The sequence below is a fragment of the Gavialis gangeticus genome, unplaced genomic scaffold (genome assembly GCF_001723915.1).
Source record: "Gavialis gangeticus isolate Ggan-Ray unplaced genomic scaffold, GavGan_comp1, whole genome shotgun sequence".
Classification (NCBI taxonomy): Eukaryota; Metazoa; Chordata; order Crocodylia; family Gavialidae; genus Gavialis; species Gavialis gangeticus.
The window spans coordinates 26,239,983-26,260,042 of NW_017728994.1; the positions used below are offsets into that span (position 1 = coordinate 26,239,983).

Below are 20,060 nucleotides of genomic sequence, written 5' to 3' on the forward strand. Positions count from 1 at the left end.
GACCACAAGATGAACATGAGCCTGCTGCAGCTAGTAAAGCAACCAAAATGCTGGCTTGCATCCATAGATGCTTCTCAAGCAAATCTCGGGATGTCATTCTCCCATTGTACTCGGCCTTGGTGAAGCCGCAGCTGGAGTACTGCATCCAGTTTTGGGCCCCACAATTCAAAAAGGATGTGGAGAAGCTTGAGAGAGTCCAGAGAAGAGCCACATGCATGATCAGAGGTCAGGAAAACAGACCTTACGATGGACAGGTTGAGAGCTATGGGGCTCTTTAGCCTGGAAAAGCACAAGCTCGGGGTGATCTGGTGGCCACCTAGAAGTTTATCAGGGGTGACCACCAGGATCTGGGGGAATGTTTGTTCACCAGAGCGCCCCAAGGGATGACGAGGTTGAACGGTCAAACTACTACAAGACCACTTCAGGCTGGACATAAGGAAAAATCTCTTTACTGTCCGAGCCCCCACGGTCTGGAAAAGCCTGCCATCGGAGGTGGTTCAAGCACCTACACTGAACACCTTCAAGAGCAAATTGGATGCTTATCTTGCTGGGATTCTATGACCCCAGCTGACTTCCTGCCCTTTGGATGGGGGGCTGGACTTGATGATCTTCCAAGGTCCCTTCCAGCCCTAATGTCTATGAAATCTTGCAAGGTCTCTTCCAGTCCTAGTGTCTATGAAATCTATGACAGGAGGTGGGAACTCCATATTTTGCATAAAACCAAACAGACTCCTAAAGGACTGTTTACATGCAGACCTGCCCTGTTCTAGATACTGCCCCACTGACACGGTATGTAAGACTCCAACCACCATCTCTACATTTTTGTTTGTTAATGCTCTGGAAGAAAGTGACATTTGGGGGCACAGAGTGGTGGGAAGCTCAGGAGGGCAGTGGGGTTCATGGGAGCTGCTGACTCAAAGGTCTTTGCCAGGCTTTAGTAAGCTCAAAGTGTCACCTGCCCAGATTTCACCCACTGAGAACTGGCTGAGAATGTCATGAAGACAATCATTGTTAAGTAGCCTAGAAAGGTGGAACCCTGGGCAAGGGACCAGTCCTACCTGCAGCCATACCTCTACTGAGCCTTCTGAAATCCTCTCACTGAAAAGCAGCTGTGACTCCATCAGTACACACTATAATGAGAACACTATCCTAAGCCAACCATGGACTTTTTTTTTTTCCTACCATGGAGATGACAGCAGGGTTCCCAGCAGTGCTAGCACAAGTAACCATGCACGCATGCTAGATCAGCAGGGGCAGGTCTGAAATGGCTCTGTAACCCTTAAGTGCTCTTAGGACAGAAGATGGATTTGACAGAACCTATTCCCAAAAAAACTCATGATAGAACTGGCACAGTGCATCTCCTCAGCATGTACAAGGACAGAGCAAGTCAAACTGGACATTACCAAGGGATAAGAGCTTATCAAAACTCTGGAGAAAGACACTAGAGCACACCTAAGAACCCCAGCCATATGTGAACAGAGGATGCCATTCACATATGAATGAACCACTTCACAGCTTCCCTATATTCCTCTAACATCTATCTTGCTACATGAGCCTGGGAAGCCTTCCAAGTTCTCCTTTATGTTTCTTTTAACATAGCCCCTGCTTCTTCATAAGTTAATTAAGAGCTGAGCCCCTGAAACCTGCATCTCAGGCAAGTCAGTCTGACCTCACTAGCTAAGCAGGCAGTAGGTTGGTAAACTCAGCCCACAATGCACTGCAAAACCCATGCTGCATTCCAAGGCAAGCTGGGGGGAGCTGACTGTCCACCAGAACTACAGGCAAAGTCACATGAGCCAGTGTTCCCTGACCTGCCACACAGTGCTTCGGAAGGGGCAGAGCACTAGAACTGGAGAAGCTGAACTCCTACAAGTCAGACAGTGACAGATTTTATTCCTTTTCCAAAGGTCTGGGACTCCAGGAAAGAATGGCAACAGTTCTGCAACCAGGGGTCAGCCCACTCCCCCAAAGCTCAATTCTGAAGCTGAAAAGCAAGTGGTTGTGCTGAGCCAGATCAGGCAGGTGAAAGATCCTGAGACCTCCTCAGAGTTTCTAGTCATTTTTATGCTGAAGTGAAGGAAGTGCCCTTTGAATATCAGACACAGAAGTCCCTTTTTCCTACGCATCTGGCATGAGGGAGGCCAACATGCCTCTCCCAGAACAGTAAGTTGGCAAGGCACTGGCACTCCATGGGACACATCTAGGCGTGTACACATGCCAGCACCATTCTGTGTGCAACACCCTCCCATCTAACCCAGGCTTAAAATGATGGTGCAACTGAGTGAGCCAATCATCCCCTACCAGATGCATGTCTTGCAGCAGCAGGAGCAGGTCAGCAGTTGCCACATACAACAGCTGTTCCCACACTGCATTTCATACTAGCAACAGGCCCAGGCAGAAGGCAGCCTAGGAGCAATTACTCAGAGGCTGTTCTCAACCTTCCCTAACCTCCCCACTGCTGAGGAGCCCCCTCTCCTAGGGTTACCCATTTGGGGAAACACTACATCCAAGCGCTTGTGTAGTAGAGGAAACCTTTAACAAAAATACTGATGCTTCAAACAGGTCCTGCCAGCTGACCAAAAAGCACTGCATAGCCTGTCAAGATCACTCAGGCATGCCTAAAGACAAGAGGATGAGGGGAGAAAATAAAGCTCATCCAGCTACACAGAAGCAGACTGCCAAGTCTCTTGCTCAGTTTAGTATAAGGAGCCAAGACATGCTGGCAATTTCAGTTCTCTTTGCTTCATTACAACCTCCTACAACACCAGGAAAACCCGTAGTGCATTGTCATGAACCTCAGTGTCTTTCTGGGCTGTGGTGAACTTGTGGGACATTTCAGGAGGGACAGTCCTATTCCAGACTAGCAGGAAACACTGGGAGCCAGCCACAAGGACTGCTTCCCAAATGTTCATTGCACAAGCTGCAACCAAGGTACTCACTCGCTACATTGGAAGACAGTGACAGTCCTGTCTCAGTGTGGTATGGATGCACAGCGATCTGCGTCATGGATGGGACTGGCACCCCTGGGAACGACACTGCCGTAGCTGCCAAAGATGGCGTTGTTACCGAGTAAGGATATTGTGCACCTATAAATGCTGGGTGGACACCCTGGAAAAGAAAGAGGCCAAGCAGTCACATTTGCCTCTAGGGCACCAGGTCCATTCACAAGTGATCTTAGATAAGCCTTGCACACTCACAATTCCAGTACAGGAAAGTGTTGGAAGTCCCAGTGCCAGAGGCTCTTCACCCCTAACTTGGAGCACAGGAATCACAATGATGCTAGTGCACAAATTTGCTCCTCTTCAATTTAAATCCAAGTAGAATTAAACAGAAATATTTCATCCAGCTCCAAGAAGAACTGGTAGAGAAAGCCTTTTTCCACATCCCTCTGTACTGGCTATTTAGACTAAGTTCTTCAAGTCAGAGGCATTTCTATCAACTGTATAATATGCTGCCAGGAAATAGGCAAGAATCATCATGCTAGTAGGTTGTACTCCACTTAACATTCTCCCAGGACATTGTCTGCTTAGCTACCTTGGGAGGTGGAGCTCCCTAGAGGAAGCAGGAGGTGTAGGGAGCTGCCCAAACCAGAGTCAGTGACAAAACAGACTGGAACGCAATAGATTCTGGCTCTCACCCCTGGATTTCTCACCCCCAGCCCTCCACACCCCAGCAATGCTACAAATTGCTGAGGTAAGTTACCATGAATGGAGAGGAAGAACTAAAGATCGCCAGGCCACAGGCGGTGACTTACCTGGGGGTATGCTGAGCCAGGCACAGGGAAGACTGCTGGGCGTGGCATGTGCTGAATAGGATGTCCAATATATTGGGGGTTACAGGGTATGTGGGTTTGGAGAGTAGTGTAAGGGTGGAGGCCTTGTGTGTGTGCATGCGCCATTGCTGGCCCTGCCATCGTATGCTGCTGGTACATGGTCGACCCCACAGAGATCACTGGCACCACTGTTGCTGCTGCCGTCACAGCAGCTGCCACTGTCACTGTGGTCGGTTCAGAGGTCACTCTGTTGTCAGTCAACCCACGTGCTGCTTCAGAGGCTGCCCGGGCACCACTAGCACTGCAGCCAGTAGCTCCTTCCCTCTGCGCTGGGGTCCCACCTACAGTCTGTTCATAAAGCCAGTACCACTGGTGTGCCACTTCAAACAGGACTTCTGGGTACACCCCACCTCCTTTGGCTGCCTCTTCCACAGCCATGCAGGCCTTTTCCAGCATCAAGTTATCCTGGTCATGGCAGAGAATGAAGAAAAACCCAACACCATGAGGGAAGGAAGAAAACTGCAGTACAGAAAAAACCATGAGCAATGGTGTCTCAAAATAACAAACACTGCCTGGTGCAGCTGGCAGCTCATTACTGCTACAGCAGACAAATAAGATTACAGCCAAGGACCGAAACAGAAAACAGCAGAACCCATGAAAAAACTGAGAAAAAAAAAAGACCCAGGTCCTTGGCTGCTTCTCTAAAATGTCCAGACCCCATGAGATCAACTAGCCACAAGCGTGTGGTGCTCACCTGCTCCTTGCACTGCACCAGGGCCCTCTGGATCTCGTTTGGGTTCAGGGCATGAGCATGAGGCAGACAACTTAGTGCAAGTTCAGCAGCTGCTCGCACCATGTTGGAGTCCCTGGCTCTTGAGGCCCTGTCTGCCAATGAGGCCACCTCTGGAGGAGTCAAGTGTCCATCCCAGCATTCCACCAGGATGTTCAAGGCTGCACTGCCAATCTCCATGGCCTGCCCTGAGAACCAGACAGAAGAGAGGAGAGCATCACACTACCTGCCAGTGCCTCACTGCAGCACCAGTCAGCTCTTGCAGCAGGAGACAGGTGCTCAGCTTTCCCCAGGGTAGACAGCTCCCCTCTGGAAAATGAAATGAAGGCCAGTCACTGCAGTAGGTGACAGCACAGTCAAAAAAGCAGATCAATAGAGGAACTCCCCAGGGCAAAAGTAGCAGTGCTGTGCAAACCCCGGCCAACTACTGCCTGTTCTTGATCACAGCAGGCTGCACCTATGTACACCTATACCAATGATTTACAAGATTAGCAAGGAGCATCTATAAAAAGAGTTAGTTTATAGAGAACTAAATGTTCTTCAGTGCTGTTAAGAACAAGGTCCCAGCCCACCAGCACCCTAACAAATGGTGCCTTCACCTGTGATCCACGAGACGTGGGAGGAGTAGGTTCGAGAGAGCCAGTTGGGGGAGACAAAGTTGTGCAGCCCCAGTGCATAGAGCCCAATCTCAAAGGCGCAGAGGTGGAGGTTGCGGTGGGGCCCCTGGTGCCCACCACTGGAGGATGGGTGGGTGAAGATGGATGTGCTGCTGTTTCCACCTGCCTTGATAAGGACAGTCTTGGCCAGTTCAAAGTAGAAGTGAGCAGCTGCCTCCGAAGGCTGGTTTGGGACATGAGGCGCATGGCTCTCTGGCCGCCGCCCCTTGTACCTATAAAGACAGGATACAAGAGCCGCCAGTGGACAAATTGTTTAGCTGGAGTGCAAAAACTCCACAGGGTCAGGAGCTGACAAAGCAAGCTCCCTCTGGCAGACACTTCTCCTGTATCCATGCCAGGCCCCTCATAAAGAGACCAAGGTTGCATGCTATTTATGAGGGAATGTATGACAGCATACCTGCCAACTTCCACGGTCTTTGCACGTGCTCCACCACTGGCTCTCCTGCTGCCACTAGAGGATGATGAACCCAGCGAGTCACTTGAAGAGCTGCTGATGCTGTCACTGTCCTGCCCTCTGCCCCAGGAGGTAGCTGCCCAGCCCCCTCGCAGTGGCCGCCGACTGAGGGTTGGAGAGCTGTCAGAGGTCGTTTCGGGAGCACTGCTGTCAATGCTGGCCATGCCTACAACACCATAGCCAAATATGTCAATGGGCAAGCTCTGCCTCAGGTCAGCCCCACACCCGACTAAAGACAAAGCATTGAGGTAACTGACAGTGTGATCAGCCACAGAGCATTTTTCTTTACTAGGCTAAAATAGGAATACAAATAAAGAGTATAAATAGTTAACTTGCTGGTTTATCCAGCACCACTGTACTGAGTCCACAAGCTCCAAGTGATTAACCCAAGGCAAATGTCTAAGGTCCAAGTGCAATATTGAGCACTTCATATAACACAGAGAAATCTTCCCCACCCATAGTCCTAAGAATTACACCCCAGCCCAACCAATTCCCAGGTAGAGCTGCAAGAAGGGCAACAAGCTCACTCAGATTTGGCACCGAGCCCAAAAAACATAGCATCCTGCTCCATGGGCTTTAGCTCTGCAGGTTAGCCCTGCAGAGAGCTGGCACAGCTTTGGATACTGCAGGAATTAATGACTTCATACCTGTGTGTTTCTTTTTCTGTCGGACAGGTGAGCCCCAGCATCTTCCATTGTATCCACCTCTGCTTCCAAGAGCCAGACGACTAGGGACCTTCCCCTCTTGTTTCAAGACACTGGACTCCCCAGCTGGCTCACAAGGGGACCTCTGAGAGCTCTCTGCACAACGCACAAAAGTAAAAACATGCACAGAAACCAATCCTGAAACATGAAAAGCCAGATGTCTCTGCCCACATGAAAGCAAAAACACTGCCCCTCAGTAGAAATACAACTAGGTGAAGTGAGTGGGACTGTGAAGGATAATCCATCACACACTGGGGTCTGATGTTGATCCAGAGTAGCCTGGGTACGCTGATAAGTATTTGAGTTGCACATATATAAATCCAGGCTGAGGCTGAAAGTGCACTTTACATGGAGTGTTTCTGATCTTTCTCCATCCCCACCTCATTCACTCTAGAGCAGGGGTTGACAACCCCTGGCATGTGTGCTGAGCATGGCACACAAGGCCATTTTCCTCAGCATGCGCTGGGGCCGGGACAGGGAGGCAGCAGCTGTTTGCAGCCTCCCGACTGCAGCTGGCCCTGGCTCTGGGTAGCTGCTGCCAGCCAGGAGCCCAGGCTGCTCCCTGCAGGTAGGTGGGAGGCTGCAAGCAGCCCAGGCACCATAGCTGGCAGCAGCTACCCCAGAGCCTAGGCCAGTTGCAGCTGGGAGGCTACAAACAGCTGCTGCCTCCCCAGCACAGTGACAGCACCTGCTGCCTTCCCGAAGCCCAGGGTGGGGAGGCAGCAGCTGTTTGCAGCCTCCTAGCTGCAGCCAGCCCAGGTTCTGGGTAGCTGCTGATAGCCATCGACCCTGGGCTGCTCCCAGCAGGCAGCTGGGAGGATGGAAGCCCTGCTGCAAGCAGCCCAGGCTCCATGGCTATCAGCAGCTTCCCAGCCCTGGCCCCAGCTGTCTCCCAGCCCCAGATCCAGCCCTGCACTCTGGGGAGGCAGCAGACACCAGCGATGCTCCCTACTGTGCTGCCCTCACCACCGCTTCTGCAAAGTAGCGTGTGAAATATGGTGTAGCAGGGCACAGCAAGGGGCACAGAAAGCTGCCTGCCACTCCAAGCTCCCCACTGCCCTGGCCACACTTCCCCTTCAGGCGGGGGCAGCAACAAGGGGCACAACCCTGTGTGCTGCCCATGCTGCTCCCGTGCACACAGGGGAAGTGTGACCCAGGCAGCGTGGAGTTTGCAGCAGCAAGCAGCTTCCCTGTGCGACCCATCTGCATGCTGCCACTCTGGGTTGCACACACTGCACTCCAGAGGACCCAGGGGAGGGCAGCAGAGCAGGGAGCCGTGCCGAGGGCAGCACAGTGGGAAGCATCACCAGTATCTGCTGCCTCCCTGGGGCCGGGGCCACAGCAGATGTTTGCAGCCTCCCGTCTGCAGCTGGCCCAGGTTCTGGATAGGTTCTGGATAGCTGCTGATAGCCACTGAGCCTGGGCTGGGAGGCAAGGAGCACAAGCAGGGCATTCTAACATGTACCCCCTTCCCTAGTTTAGCTTTTCTGGCATGCCAGCACTCTGGCACCTTCCAAGGTAGGCACTGTATTTTTTTTCAGCACTCCAGCCAAAAAAACATTACCTACCCCTGCTCTAGAGGATCAGAATGTTACCAAGAAGCAAAAGCCAGGATTCATCTTCTGGCACAAACTTTTAAATGTAATTTGTTCCAATTACAGACATGGAGAAACATCCAAATCATCCTTTACCATATTATCCTTGTATCACAGTTATCACAAAGTGTTTTAAGTTTTCAATTACAACATGCATCAAGAGAACTGCATTTTAAATGGATCTTTATACAAAGACTAGCAGAAGAGTGAATAATTGTCCATTACTCTTTGGTAAAGAAACTTGAAGAGATTTTACACACGACAAGGGCTTTAAACAAAGCAATGTTAATCCCTCCTTTCATTCATACCTCAAAATTATTTTCTCTTTTAAAAGAAAAATCAAAAGGGACTTGCCCTTCCCAAACATGCCACAACTTTTTTTCCTGCAAATATGGGAACATATGGGAATGTATTAGAACATGTCAGGTGTTGCTAGAACATGCACATGCAGCAGACTCAAGAAACATGGGGGCATCAAAAACGGAGTTACTAAATTTAGCAAGTAAAGAACATGGTCTTGTGGTTCAGAACCAGCACGGGGCATGAAATGGACTGAGCTCAGTGACTGGCTGACACTGACCTGCTACCCATTTAGATGGGGAAGCTGGTGTGCAATAAGCTAGGGAATGAACTTACACAGCCACTCCGTTACCTCTCCATGAAAGGTACTCAACAGTACTCTAGTGTTATGTCACATCAGCCCTGGCTGCTTCTCAGAAGAAACAAGGACCTTAGCTTCCCTTCTCATCAAACAAGAACAGAACATTCAGCATGGCTCCACTGGACCAGGTATCTTACCCTGTGCACTCTTCTCCACAAAGCTTTCAGAAGGACTGCTCTGGACTGCAGCAGTTACACCTGCTTGCTGTGTGACTGAAGTCCCTGGAAGCTGCTGGATTGCTGTAGTGGATTGGGCAGCATGTTTGGAAGGAGATTTCTGATTGGCTACTGTGGGCTTGCTGGAAGAGTAGAAGGAACTCAGCGTCTGGGGCTTGTGCGTTTGGCTCTCTCTGTCTAGCAGTTTGTCTAAAATCTTTAACAGAGTGAGAAAAAAACCCCAGGGATTAGCAGATGAGTGAGAAACCACCAAAGCATTTTAAGGGATGTAAGCAAGATAGTCATTCAGCTTTAATGGACAAAATTAATTCCATTAGGTAACAGTTCAAACAAAATACACTCCCTGCTTCTTGGTAAAAAAAGTAGGCTCTGTGCCCTGAGCTCAGCCACCCACACACTGTACTCACATGACTACAACAGGGGTGGGCAAAATGGTGGATCTGGCTGGCAGCAGGACTCCATTTCCCAGCAGCCCCTGCCTGCATAGCTGGGGTGGTTTCCATGGAGCCCTAGGGCAAAGCTGGGGTTTCTGTGGAGACTGGCCCCAGCAGTATTGGCAGGGCGCAGAGCTGCTCCGGAGCCCAGTTGGGATCTTGCAGTGGTGACTGCGTGGTCCAGAGCCAGGGTGGAGCCGCGATCTGCAGCGTGCAGGCAATGGATCACAACTCTGCCCCAGCTCCTTGCAACAGTGACCATGAGGTCTGGAGCCAGGTCAGAGCCACGATCCACGATCTGCTGCCTGCACGCCCCTGCCCAGGGTATGCAGGCTGCAGATTGCAGCTCTGGACCACATTGTCACTGCCACAAGATCCCAGACTGAATCTGGAGCAGCTCCCCACCCTGCTGCATGCCCTGCCGGCAAGGACAGTGCTAGGGGATAGGCTTGCAGAGCTACAGCCAACCTAAAATTCCCCTTAGTCCCCTGTAGGCACCCCTCCTAGTGGCACGGCCACTGCCACCCGCCCTGCACAGGCAGCAGCAGCTGAGCTCCCCCCTGCTCCCACCCTCAGCACAGCACTCCACACCAGGAAGAGGCTGGCACTGCTAGTGCTGGGGCAAGTCTCCACAGAAACCCTGGTCCCACCTATGGTTGCTGCTGGGGTCTCCATGGAAACTGACCCAAGCCATATAAACAGAGGCTGCTGGGAAATGGAGTCCATTGCAGGCCAGATCCAGCCTATAGGGTGGACTTTACCTGCTCTACACCCTTATGTAAAGAAGCAGATTTCATACACACCATAAAAAACCCAAAAACAGTAGTTGCACTCATTGAAAATATGCCGTCATTCAATGTCAGACAATTCAGACAGTCAAAGAGTGGTTAAAGCACAGAACTAGGGTGATGGAGATTCAGATTCTATTCACAGTTTTGACTAAATTTAACAAGTGACCTTGACCAACTCACTAAGCTTATGCCTCTCATTTGTAGAATACTGACCTACCGCAAGTATTTTTATACATGAGAGGAATGCCAGTGCGTGAATTCTACTATTTTAAAAATTTTGAAGCCCCTTTTATTGGTAGCTACTGAGGAACATCTGTATGAAAACAACTTAAAAAATTGTGTCCACTTTTGCCCAGCCCTGACACGGAAATAATCAATTTTGATAACTCTGAAGATTAATATATACACAGTTGGTAATGTCACAGGCAGACAATTGCAATTAGTAATAGTAAAAAAAAAAAAGGCAGCAGAAGGAACTTTCCTTTAAGAGGAAACTTTTCTCCTGCCCTTTTCCCTAAGGCTAGGGACAGGCATTACACAAACCAGTTTAAGTGATCAAAAACTAGTTTAAACCTGTAACGGAACAGATGTTCAGTGTACATAAACCAGTTTCAGAATGGCTGAAAACAGTTTGAGATAAGCCTGGCTGAATGTAGTATCAGACTTAACTGATTTGGGTCAAACAAGTTTATGAGATGTCTGTCCCAGACCCCTTCCTGGTTAAAGTTAAACTAGACACCTCCATCATCCCAGCATGCCCTCTGGGCTGGGGGGCGCTGTCTGCTGGAACAGAGCAAAGCAGGGGTAGCCCCCACCCCTCTCCTTCCTAGCCAGAGCACTATCACTGCTCAGGCTGGCTGAGTGATAGCAGCAGCTGCCACACTTCCCCCTGCTCCACACCTCCCCCACTCAGCTGGCTGCTCAAGCAGGGATCCCCCTCCCACACCTCTCAGCAGGGACCCAGCATCTGGCCATACCCTCCCACCCCCTGCCCTCCATGCTAGCTAATACTGATGGGTGTCTGTGTGGGTCTCCAATTTCACTGGAACAAAGGGCAGAGAGCTAGTGGCTTGCAAATGCAAATACACCCTGCAGATAATACCCTGAAACTAATGAGAGAGATGTTTTCTTTTGTAGAGCTTGATGGGCCAATAAACAACCTGCTGCCACAATCCATCTTCAAGAGGGGACAGAGAAAGGTACTAAAAATGTCCTAGTTTGCAGATAGACAGTCTGAAGAAGCAGGAAGATGGAGATTGAAAAACTCCGTATCAACAGATGCAAGGTTTGGCAACACTCCCACCCCTTGAGCAGCAAGCAGCAAAAAGCCTGGGACAGTGCAGGCAGGGTGGGGAATTTAAACCCCTCACCAATCACAGCCTCCTGCAGGGCCCTCGTCACCCCCTCTTCAGCTCAGAACTGTTGAAGGGAAGGGAGGACTGCTCTAGTGCCCCCCAGCTTCTAGTCTGAGCCACTGCAGGCATGTGCCTGCATTTTTTTTCAGTCCAGAGGGGTTGTCTGGACAGTTACAAACTGATTCAGCCTAGGCAGGTTAGACTAACCTGCAAAGATTGAATCAGTTCAGGCTTAGGGAATGTCTGTCCCTAGTCTAAGAGAAGAAGAAAGCACCGCAGATATAGTATGTGAATAGAAGTATTTCTAAATGTAATAAGCATCAAAGTTTTCCTGGAAGCAACAGCAGCTTTTACTTTTACTGTACAATTGTCTTTTTCAACAGCATTTGAAAGAGAGGAGTGAATAGTATAATGGCACTGGGATATATTATGAAGTGAAATGTTTATTACACTTCTCTATTCATGTATCAGTCACAGGGAACTGCCACAAAGACCACACACAAAAAGCCCAACCCCCCCACACACAGGTTCATTACTTGGGTCAGGCAGAGAATGGAGGCCAATACCCTTGAGGTAGGTTGGAAGCCAGATACAGAATGGACATCAAAACCTTGGGCCAGATGCCTGTGAATGAGGGTACAGACCAAATGCAGGCAGCACACAGCAAGTTAGATAAGTAATACAATGAACCTTACCAGCCTGAGGGTGGAACCTGACAGTAATTCAAGAAGTCTAGACATGCAATTCTCAACCTCCTTGGACTTGAGGCCCCTCTCCATAACATTTGTAAATTGAGTGGCGCCCAATTTCAAAAACTATTCTATAGATTACTGTATCTACCTCCTTGCAGAGAGGCCAGGCAGTGGGAATGGACTAGTGCCTGAACCTGCTCCTATCGGAGAAAAGCCTGAATCTGCTCTTATCTGCTTAGTTTAACTGCTTATCTCCTAGCTTTACTCATCTCCTCACATCTCAGGGCACCCTTCAAAAGATGAGGAGGCACCCCAGAGTGCCCCACCACCCTGGCTGAGAATCACTGGTCCAAACATATTGACAATCCTGATTCTAATAACAAAACCAAACACCACCTGCCAAACAGTACTTGACAGATATCAGCTCTTGATTTTCAAGGGACACACCTTTTTGAGTTTAGACTGGTCGTCCTTGTAAGTGATCATCAGAGCTAGAGCCAGATCACCTTTCTCCCTGCGAGTGCCTTCACATAGCAGCGGATGCTCTGCTTCACTGACAGTTGTCTTCATACCTGCAGGACAGAAAAGAAGGATGAAGAGACAGGCAAACCCATGAAATTTAATCTCATCTGATGCATTTTACCTCCTTCCCCAGGCTGCTTTGCATACCTTCTGACTTCTCTGGTTAACAGGAGAAATAATTTAATGCTTTAAGTGTGGGAGCAGAAGTTCTTCCCCAGAACTCTGCACTTTGACAGCCAGAGCAATATGAATCTGACAGCGCTCAGTAAGAGCTTAAACCAGCTTGACACACTCCTGTCTTCAGCTAGACATGCCAACTGTTCACTCTTTGCCCCTTCCCAGGTTCTGCAGCTGCCACTGGCAGAAGTTCAAAAACCACCATGAATGCATCTTTCCTTCTGGAAAGATTTCTGCTAACAATCCATCCAACCCAAGACGATGCATACACAAGCTACTAACAGAGCATAGGCATGTGAACAGGTTACTGCAAGGTGTAAGGACAGTGAGGATTTACAGAATGTCAGCTGATCTGCAGTCACTGCTTCTGTGCATCCTCTTACCTATGATAGCTTCCCCTCAGTGAAAGACGGGTGAACTACCATGGATTAGCTTTTGTCCACCACAGGTCTGCATGCAGTTACTGCAGAGAAGCTGGCATTCTGTAAATCCCCACTCTCAATTACTCTGCAGTAATCTGTATGACAGGCCTTTACGCATGTGTACATGCTACTACAAGCCTGCAAGTGACCTGGAGGCCAAGAATTAGGTCATTTACTAAGACCAATTGAAGCAACTGACTTTTGTTCTTTGAACATTTCCCATTCCAGCTATTCATTCAGCATTTCTTTCAATCTTCCTTGTTGCTGTTTGGCTTGAACACACAGTACTTCTGCCAGCCCACCAGTCTGTTCAAGTCCTTAACTGCGTTCTCCCTATCAACCAGTTCTGCCTAAAGACCTCAAATATGACATTATAAAGATCCCCAACATTACCCAAGTCCCAGACTCACTTCACCAGCTCCAACAAAATTCTTCCAAAATGCATTCATTTCCATAGCAGATTGGACACAAACCAACAGGACTTAAATCCTGTTGCCCAAAGTAGCCTGAGATTCATAGCATGAATGAGAAACAACTTTTTTCTTCACAAGGTAGAGGTGAAGAGAGCTGAATTCTTACCTAGAGCAGCGACAGCTGCCTCAAAACCAAGCTCTTCGTCCCCAGGCATTTCATTATTCCAATTACGGCTTGGGGGCCTGGACCCTGTAGGAGAAACCACTGGAAAGAGACAGACTAATCAATGCTCGGCTCTATAAAGGTAGAATCCCAGGGCAGAAAGCATTCCTGGCAGCTGTCTGGACTCGTCACATTTCCCATGCTCCCATTCTAAACCATCAAGTAAGACCCGAGGTCAGAGCACTGCCTCCAAGCTTTCTCCCTCCATTTCTAAACTAGACCCCTCCTAGCTTATCCAGCTCTGCTACAGAAGCGGGTTTAGTCACAGATTCTCTTTTTTGGTGGTTAGTGAATGCGTTTCCCTCCAGCCCAAGTAGCACTGGGGCCATAATCACTTGAAAAGAACCATGATTTTTTTTTATAGGGCAAAACCAGGGTCCCCAAAACAGTAAAATTCAAACTCTTTTTGATGGAGGGGGTCCCAGAAAGCATGTCTGTTCTATCACAGTGCAGAGAGATCCACAGCAATGTGGAGGGAACTGCAGCAGAAAACCGAACCTTGGCAGTAGACTGCAGGGACTGTCAGTAGTGCTGCAACCATAGTAAAGCAGGTACAGGTTTGGTCCGAAAGCCTCTTTTGGTCCCCAAGGTTTGGAGCCCCTTGTGCACACAAACCGATGGGGACAGTACCTGGAGTGCACAGGACATCAAATATAAAGCTGGCCAACATGAGTGGCAGGACAGGGCGATAATCACACAAGGTTCCCTCCCTCAGCTCTTCAGCCCTTCCTCGAATAGTGTTCATCTCATTAGTGCCCAAGGGGATCTTCTTTAACAAGGCCACAATCTCAGACTCCTGGTATGCCAGCTTCACCTGGGGGTGCCCACAAGGAAACACAAGAAGCAGCCATCAGCAGAGACCCCCAGGTACACAACCATCCTGCCCTACAGATATTCAAGCGCAGAAAAAGTTTAGATCGATTCAGATTACATGCCTTGTAATCCACTGAACTCTAAATCACCCTTGCGTTCTTCCCCCTAAGCAGGCACAACAGTGAGGACAGACCGTGCTCAGCTGGAGACAGCTGCATAGGATGTGCAAGTCTAGACTACTTCCCTATGCACAACTCAGTCAATCACAAATCACTCTGAAGCCTGGCTGGGAGGAAGGTGGAGTCAGTCTTCACCAGGACATACTGAAGAGAAGGTTGCAGAAGGTTGCTACCTTATGCAATACAACAGCTTGAAACAGAAGGGACTATCCAGGAGTAGAACAGGGCCAAGGACATCAATATTCAACTGAAACAAAGACTGTCATCTCATAGGATATTATACCTTGCTCTAGCCTTCCTAACGCATTAGGACTGGAGGAGAACAGTTTAGGTTAGTGACTGTTAGCCCCACATTTAAGGGTCTCGCTGAGCCCATTACATACAAGTGTAGGCCACCTCAGAGAAACAAGTTTATTTCTTGATAGGGCTCAGCAAACTTGTGCACTTCTGATGGAAGCACCACCTCTGTGTGGTCAAAAAAAATTGACAAGAGCTTCAAATCAAATGTGCAAAGTCTTGAACCTAATTTTAAGACAGGGGCCCTGAGAGCAGTAGTTAACCATATATGTAATTGTGCACCCAAAACTGTGTATGCATTTATACATCCAAGTATAAAAGGTGGGCAGGACTTACTGCCTGTCTACATGCACAAACTGCAGCAGTTTACCCTGAGGTGTAAATGATTTAGTCCAGAAACACATACATCAGTTTAAGAGTGGCTTTTCAGTTTAGCTTAAACCTATAAGGAACAGATGAGCTAAATGGAAGCAAGCCACTCAAACCAAAATCATGTGCTAATTAAAACTGGTTCAAACTCCAACTTAAATAATGTTGGATTCACCACTGAGAACAAGTCTATGCAACTTTCTGCGGAGAAGACCTAAGCCCTCTTTCACTGAAGATTTGGCTTAAGGTGCATGTGAAGTAGAAGCAGCCAGTACCAACAATTTTAGGTAAATCAACAACCCATTCAGGATCCTCAAGGTATCATTTGGCTCCCTAGCAACTAGTTCTGAAGGCAGGACCAAAAACAAGGAACTCAAAGGGGGAAATCCCAGTACTGCTTGTGGGTATGGCCCTTTTACGGGACACTTCCTACCTCCAGGGCTTTGGTAGAGGCTGGTGGCCTCTGTAGCTCCAGGGCAAACATGCCGATGCGGAAGGCAAGGTTGTGATACTCCAGACGCTCACTCAGCACAGTTAGCAGGAAAGCAGCTTTGGACAGGGTGTTAGTTGCCATCCATGTCTGCTTGCTGGTTGACACCTTGTTCTTCTTCCCCTGTTTAAGGAGTACACTTTTAACACTCACTTCATAGAAAGAAATTCAACCCAGGTGTGATGGTGTGACCCTGGCCCACCCTCCCCATCTGACAGTTCAGGACATCTCTTGCTTATTTTCCTGGAAGCACTGTTTTCTCCTGCCTCTTAACTACCTTTGCTCCCCACCCCCCTTAATGCCACAGTTTCTCAGATAGTGAAGTAGGGACGCAGTTTAGCACTCTCTCCATGTGCCAGGAAATCCAGTCTCCAGTGGCTCTAGACACACTTTTCCACGGCTTCTTTCAACCTCCACTCCCATACAACAACATAAGTGTGTTTTGCCTTCTTTCCAACCAGTCAATCAGGATCAACTGGTGGATCCTGGAGCCTCTTGAAGTCAATCCTGAGCTATGGGGGCCGAGCACTTGCATGCCCCTTTCCCCACCCCCCGCAACCCCAAGCAGTTCAGTAGGTGGGGAAGGGAAAGGGCTGAGGCCTGGGGGGTATGTGCAGCAGGGCTTGGGATGCAAAGCCTAGCCCGCAACAGTGGCCGCCTCGGCAATGCGCAGACTGCAGGGGCACGTGTTCCCCCAAACATGGGGCAGTGCCAGCAGCTCTGAGGTACAGAGTGGGGCTGGGGCAGGGACAGGTCCTGTATAGCCAGGGTGGGGCAGATGACAGAACCACAAGTGGCTCATCCAGGGGGCTCAGGGAGGGAGGTGGGGGTGGGAGAACACACAGCCCAGAAGGGTGCAAGGGGGGGCATGTCTCCCAGGATCGGCACATGGGGCAGGGCAGGTTGGGGCTCTTCCCAGGCTGGGCTGTGCTCAGGCCAGGTGGCTGCGGCAGGAGTGAGGCTGTAGCCCCCACAACCACTGCACTGCCACTAAGTGCAGTGCAGGCCAGGCCTGGCAGCAACAGCCAGGCGCAGCCTTCTCCTCCACCCAAGGGCTGGTGGGCACAGCGCAGGGTGGGCTGCAGCTGTGGGCTGGAAGGCTCTACTGGGCTGTTCCCACCAGGCCTGGCCCACACTGCGCTCGGTGGCAGCACTAGGAGCAGGGATTAGGGGGGCTACAGCCCACCCCATGGCCCTGCTCCCAGTGCCACCGCTGCAGCTGCCCAGCTTGAGTGCAGCCTGGCCGGGAACAGCCCAGTGCTGCCCCGGCCCCAGCCTGCAACCCGCTTCACCCCACAGGCAGATCCAGGGGCATGCCCCTCCCCCCAGTGCCCTCCTAGACTGCATGCCCCCCACTCCCTGCACCCCCTGGACGAGCCACTCATGTCTCCATCCCCTGCCACAGCTGTGCAGGGCTTTCCACTCCCTCACTGCCACTGGGGGCAGGGGGGGGGGGCTAGGGCTGGAGCCACAATCTGCAGCAGAGCCTGCCAAAACCAAAATGCTCTGGCTCTCAAACGCTCAACTTACAAAGAGCTTTTGCTCTACTTAGGTATAAAGCTGCAATAAAGGCAAATCTATTCTTGGTGCTGGTTTTTAAGCCATGCAGGACACAGACACAAGGACCATGTAGACATACAAACATGTTAGAACATGTTGTGTTCAATTTGATAGTTAAAACAGAAGGTGTAGATTAGGGCTGTCTGACTTCCACGTGGCTCAGGGCCACATGCCCTGGAGGCAGCACCACAGAACCCAGTCCCCTTGGTCCACCCGACTCAAAGACACCCTCCACCACAAGCTCATGATCCCCTGCCTGAACTGTGCACCCACAACACCATGCCCACTGCTTCACCACAGGCCCTTCAATACTATGCACCCCAGGCTCACCCTCAGCTCCCCATGCTGCCATAACTGCCCCACCCTCTGGGGTGGGGACAGGAAGCAGAAGCTAAAAGGGAGAGCCCAGAGACTCTAGCTGCTGCTGCAGCCAAACAACAGAGGGGTGAAGCAGCAGCTGGCCAAACCCCAGAAGTCCACAATTTAACTCTTTGCAGGCTGCATTCAGCCCATGGACCACCAGCTAGACAGCCCTGGTGTAGATCAAGGGTGGCCAACTTGCAGCACATGAAACAAGTGGTACATGCAGCCTCCATGTGTAGCGTTCGGGGCAGGGGACAGAAGTGGCACTCGGGGCAGGTGCAGGATTCAGCATGCACCACACTTGCCAAAAAAGTATCATCCCTACACTGATGCAGATGCACACTGATCCAACAGGGAGAGTTGCTCATGGTGGCTTCCTAAAGACAAGGCCCAAGGCTAGGTAGGGACAAGTGGAGGCCAGAGAAAGGAAGGCAACCAGGAAAGAATGAGATGTAGGTTCTAGTGACTGGTGATTTGAGACTCCCTTCCTCTCCCCTACATACAGAACCACCCATTTTTTTGCCAAGTAAACTACTGAACAAGCAGAGAAGCCTAATCCAAAAAACGGGTTAAAAGGCAAGTTCAAGCAAAATGCAGCCATATTTAGAGGGATTTCAGTGACTATTGCGCCTCAGCATCTCTGAACAGCAAAGTTTCATTCTACAGCCCAGTGAGGGTTTCTGAATCCAGGCAGCCCTGCCTACTCTCCCTTCCGCTCACAATGCTGGCAAGCACTCCCTCTACCTTGGTTGGTGGCTGCTCCACCTTGAGATCAGGAGGGTTGGCCAGTAGGTCCCTGGCCAGCTCTACAGTTAAGCGGCAGGCTTCGTTACTGTATCCATGTGCATAGAGTGCCTCTGCACAGGCAAAGAGGATCTGCAAACAAAGGGACAAATTATCAGATTCAGCCCGTTTCCCATGGCTAGTCTATCTTAAGCACTTTCTCTCAGTGTCACTGAAACCTAAGTTCCAAGCTGACCTCAGTTCAGGCTTGGCTCAAATGCTTGTAGAGCCATGTCTTCTTGCATATAGCCCCTGTCCCCTTCCCTCAAAGCACCAACACAATGGAATGGGAAAAAACACAGTGGTCAAAAATGAACCCAATCTGTCATGTTAACTATTTCCATTTACTTTGCTTTTCTTAGCATCCTACTTCTTCTGCCATCCATTGGCACAGTCAGTCTGCAAGTTCTATGAACGTTTCCAAGGGCTGATGGCAGAGTCTGTTATAGTTGCCTGTCAGTTCCCACTATTCAACTCTGTTTTCATTTTCTTATACCTTAGCCAGCCTTTATCCTGTAACATCTGCCCACACCTTAGGGCTGAAGTCTTCCATGTTCAGTGTCTGCCTCAATTTAAGTTTCCTCTAAAATAATCCAGCCATTTCCAAGAAGGCAGAAGAAAACACTCTGCTTTGCTAACATTAAAGGACTCAGACAACCTTTCATCTGATAAATGCTGGTGCCCCAAAGCTTTGGAGCAAGCACCTAAGATTTGGCACTGGGAAACGGGGATTTGTCATTTGCCATCTCTGTGAAAATCTGCCCATTTGGACAAGGTGTAAGCATTAGGAAAGCAACTGCAGTTCACACAGAGTCTGTAGAGACTTGCTAATGCTCACAGCTAGTGAACACTTCAAGAATTATGTCATGAATTGACATGCTCCAGTTCAAGGGAAAGCAGGACTTCTTTGTGCAACTGTCCCCCTGGACTGCTGTCTGCCATCCCAAAGCCAGACAGCAGAACCCAAAGAAGAGAACCTATCTTTCCTGTGCTCTCCACATCTGCCCTGCTGGGTACAATGAAACAAGGATCCTGGGGCAAAACTGAAAACTCGTGGGAGTGTGGAATACTTGGAGTGGGGGTACGGAGTTAGGGTGCTGAGAAACTAGGAGTCGCTGAGCACATAAAATGGATGAGGACCCATATAGGACTGGCTCAATGACCGGAAAAGGATGAACAGGGGAGCAGCATCTTAGGGTTAGGAAAGAGGCAGCATTAGGACCACTGAAGGGGGTGGGGAAAAGGGACACATTTGAGAAGAACGGACACTGGAACATACTCCAGTGCAGAACTTGGAAGGGAACCAAAGTCTCACTGCTACTGGGCCATCAGGCAACATCTGTGCAAC

General features: G+C 49.8%; 1 protein-coding gene across 6 annotated transcripts in view; it reads right to left on the reverse strand.

Moving 5' to 3' along the window:
• Nucleotides 1-20,060, reverse strand: part of ZSWIM8 (zinc finger SWIM-type containing 8) — a 118,356-nt gene that overhangs the window by 24,147 nt on the left and 74,149 nt on the right. For all 6 annotated transcript variants that reach the window (XM_019502417.1, XM_019502418.1, XM_019502419.1 and 3 more), the window contains 12 exons: nucleotides 18,674-18,805; nucleotides 15,950-16,129; nucleotides 14,489-14,672; nucleotides 13,802-13,900; nucleotides 12,549-12,673; nucleotides 8,791-9,025; nucleotides 6,341-6,493; nucleotides 5,637-5,859; nucleotides 5,162-5,451; nucleotides 4,527-4,750; nucleotides 3,755-4,237; nucleotides 2,940-3,108 (listed from right to left, as the gene is read on the reverse strand). In XM_019502417.1, the coding sequence (XP_019357962.1) occupies nucleotides 2,940-3,108; nucleotides 3,755-4,237; nucleotides 4,527-4,750; nucleotides 5,162-5,451; nucleotides 5,637-5,859; nucleotides 6,341-6,493; nucleotides 8,791-9,025; nucleotides 12,549-12,673; nucleotides 13,802-13,900; nucleotides 14,489-14,672; nucleotides 15,950-16,129; nucleotides 18,674-18,805 (2,497 nt within the window). The remainder of the gene's footprint in view (nucleotides 1-2,939; nucleotides 3,109-3,754; nucleotides 4,238-4,526; nucleotides 4,751-5,161; nucleotides 5,452-5,636; nucleotides 5,860-6,340; nucleotides 6,494-8,790; nucleotides 9,026-12,548; nucleotides 12,674-13,801; nucleotides 13,901-14,488; nucleotides 14,673-15,949; nucleotides 16,130-18,673; nucleotides 18,806-20,060) is intronic.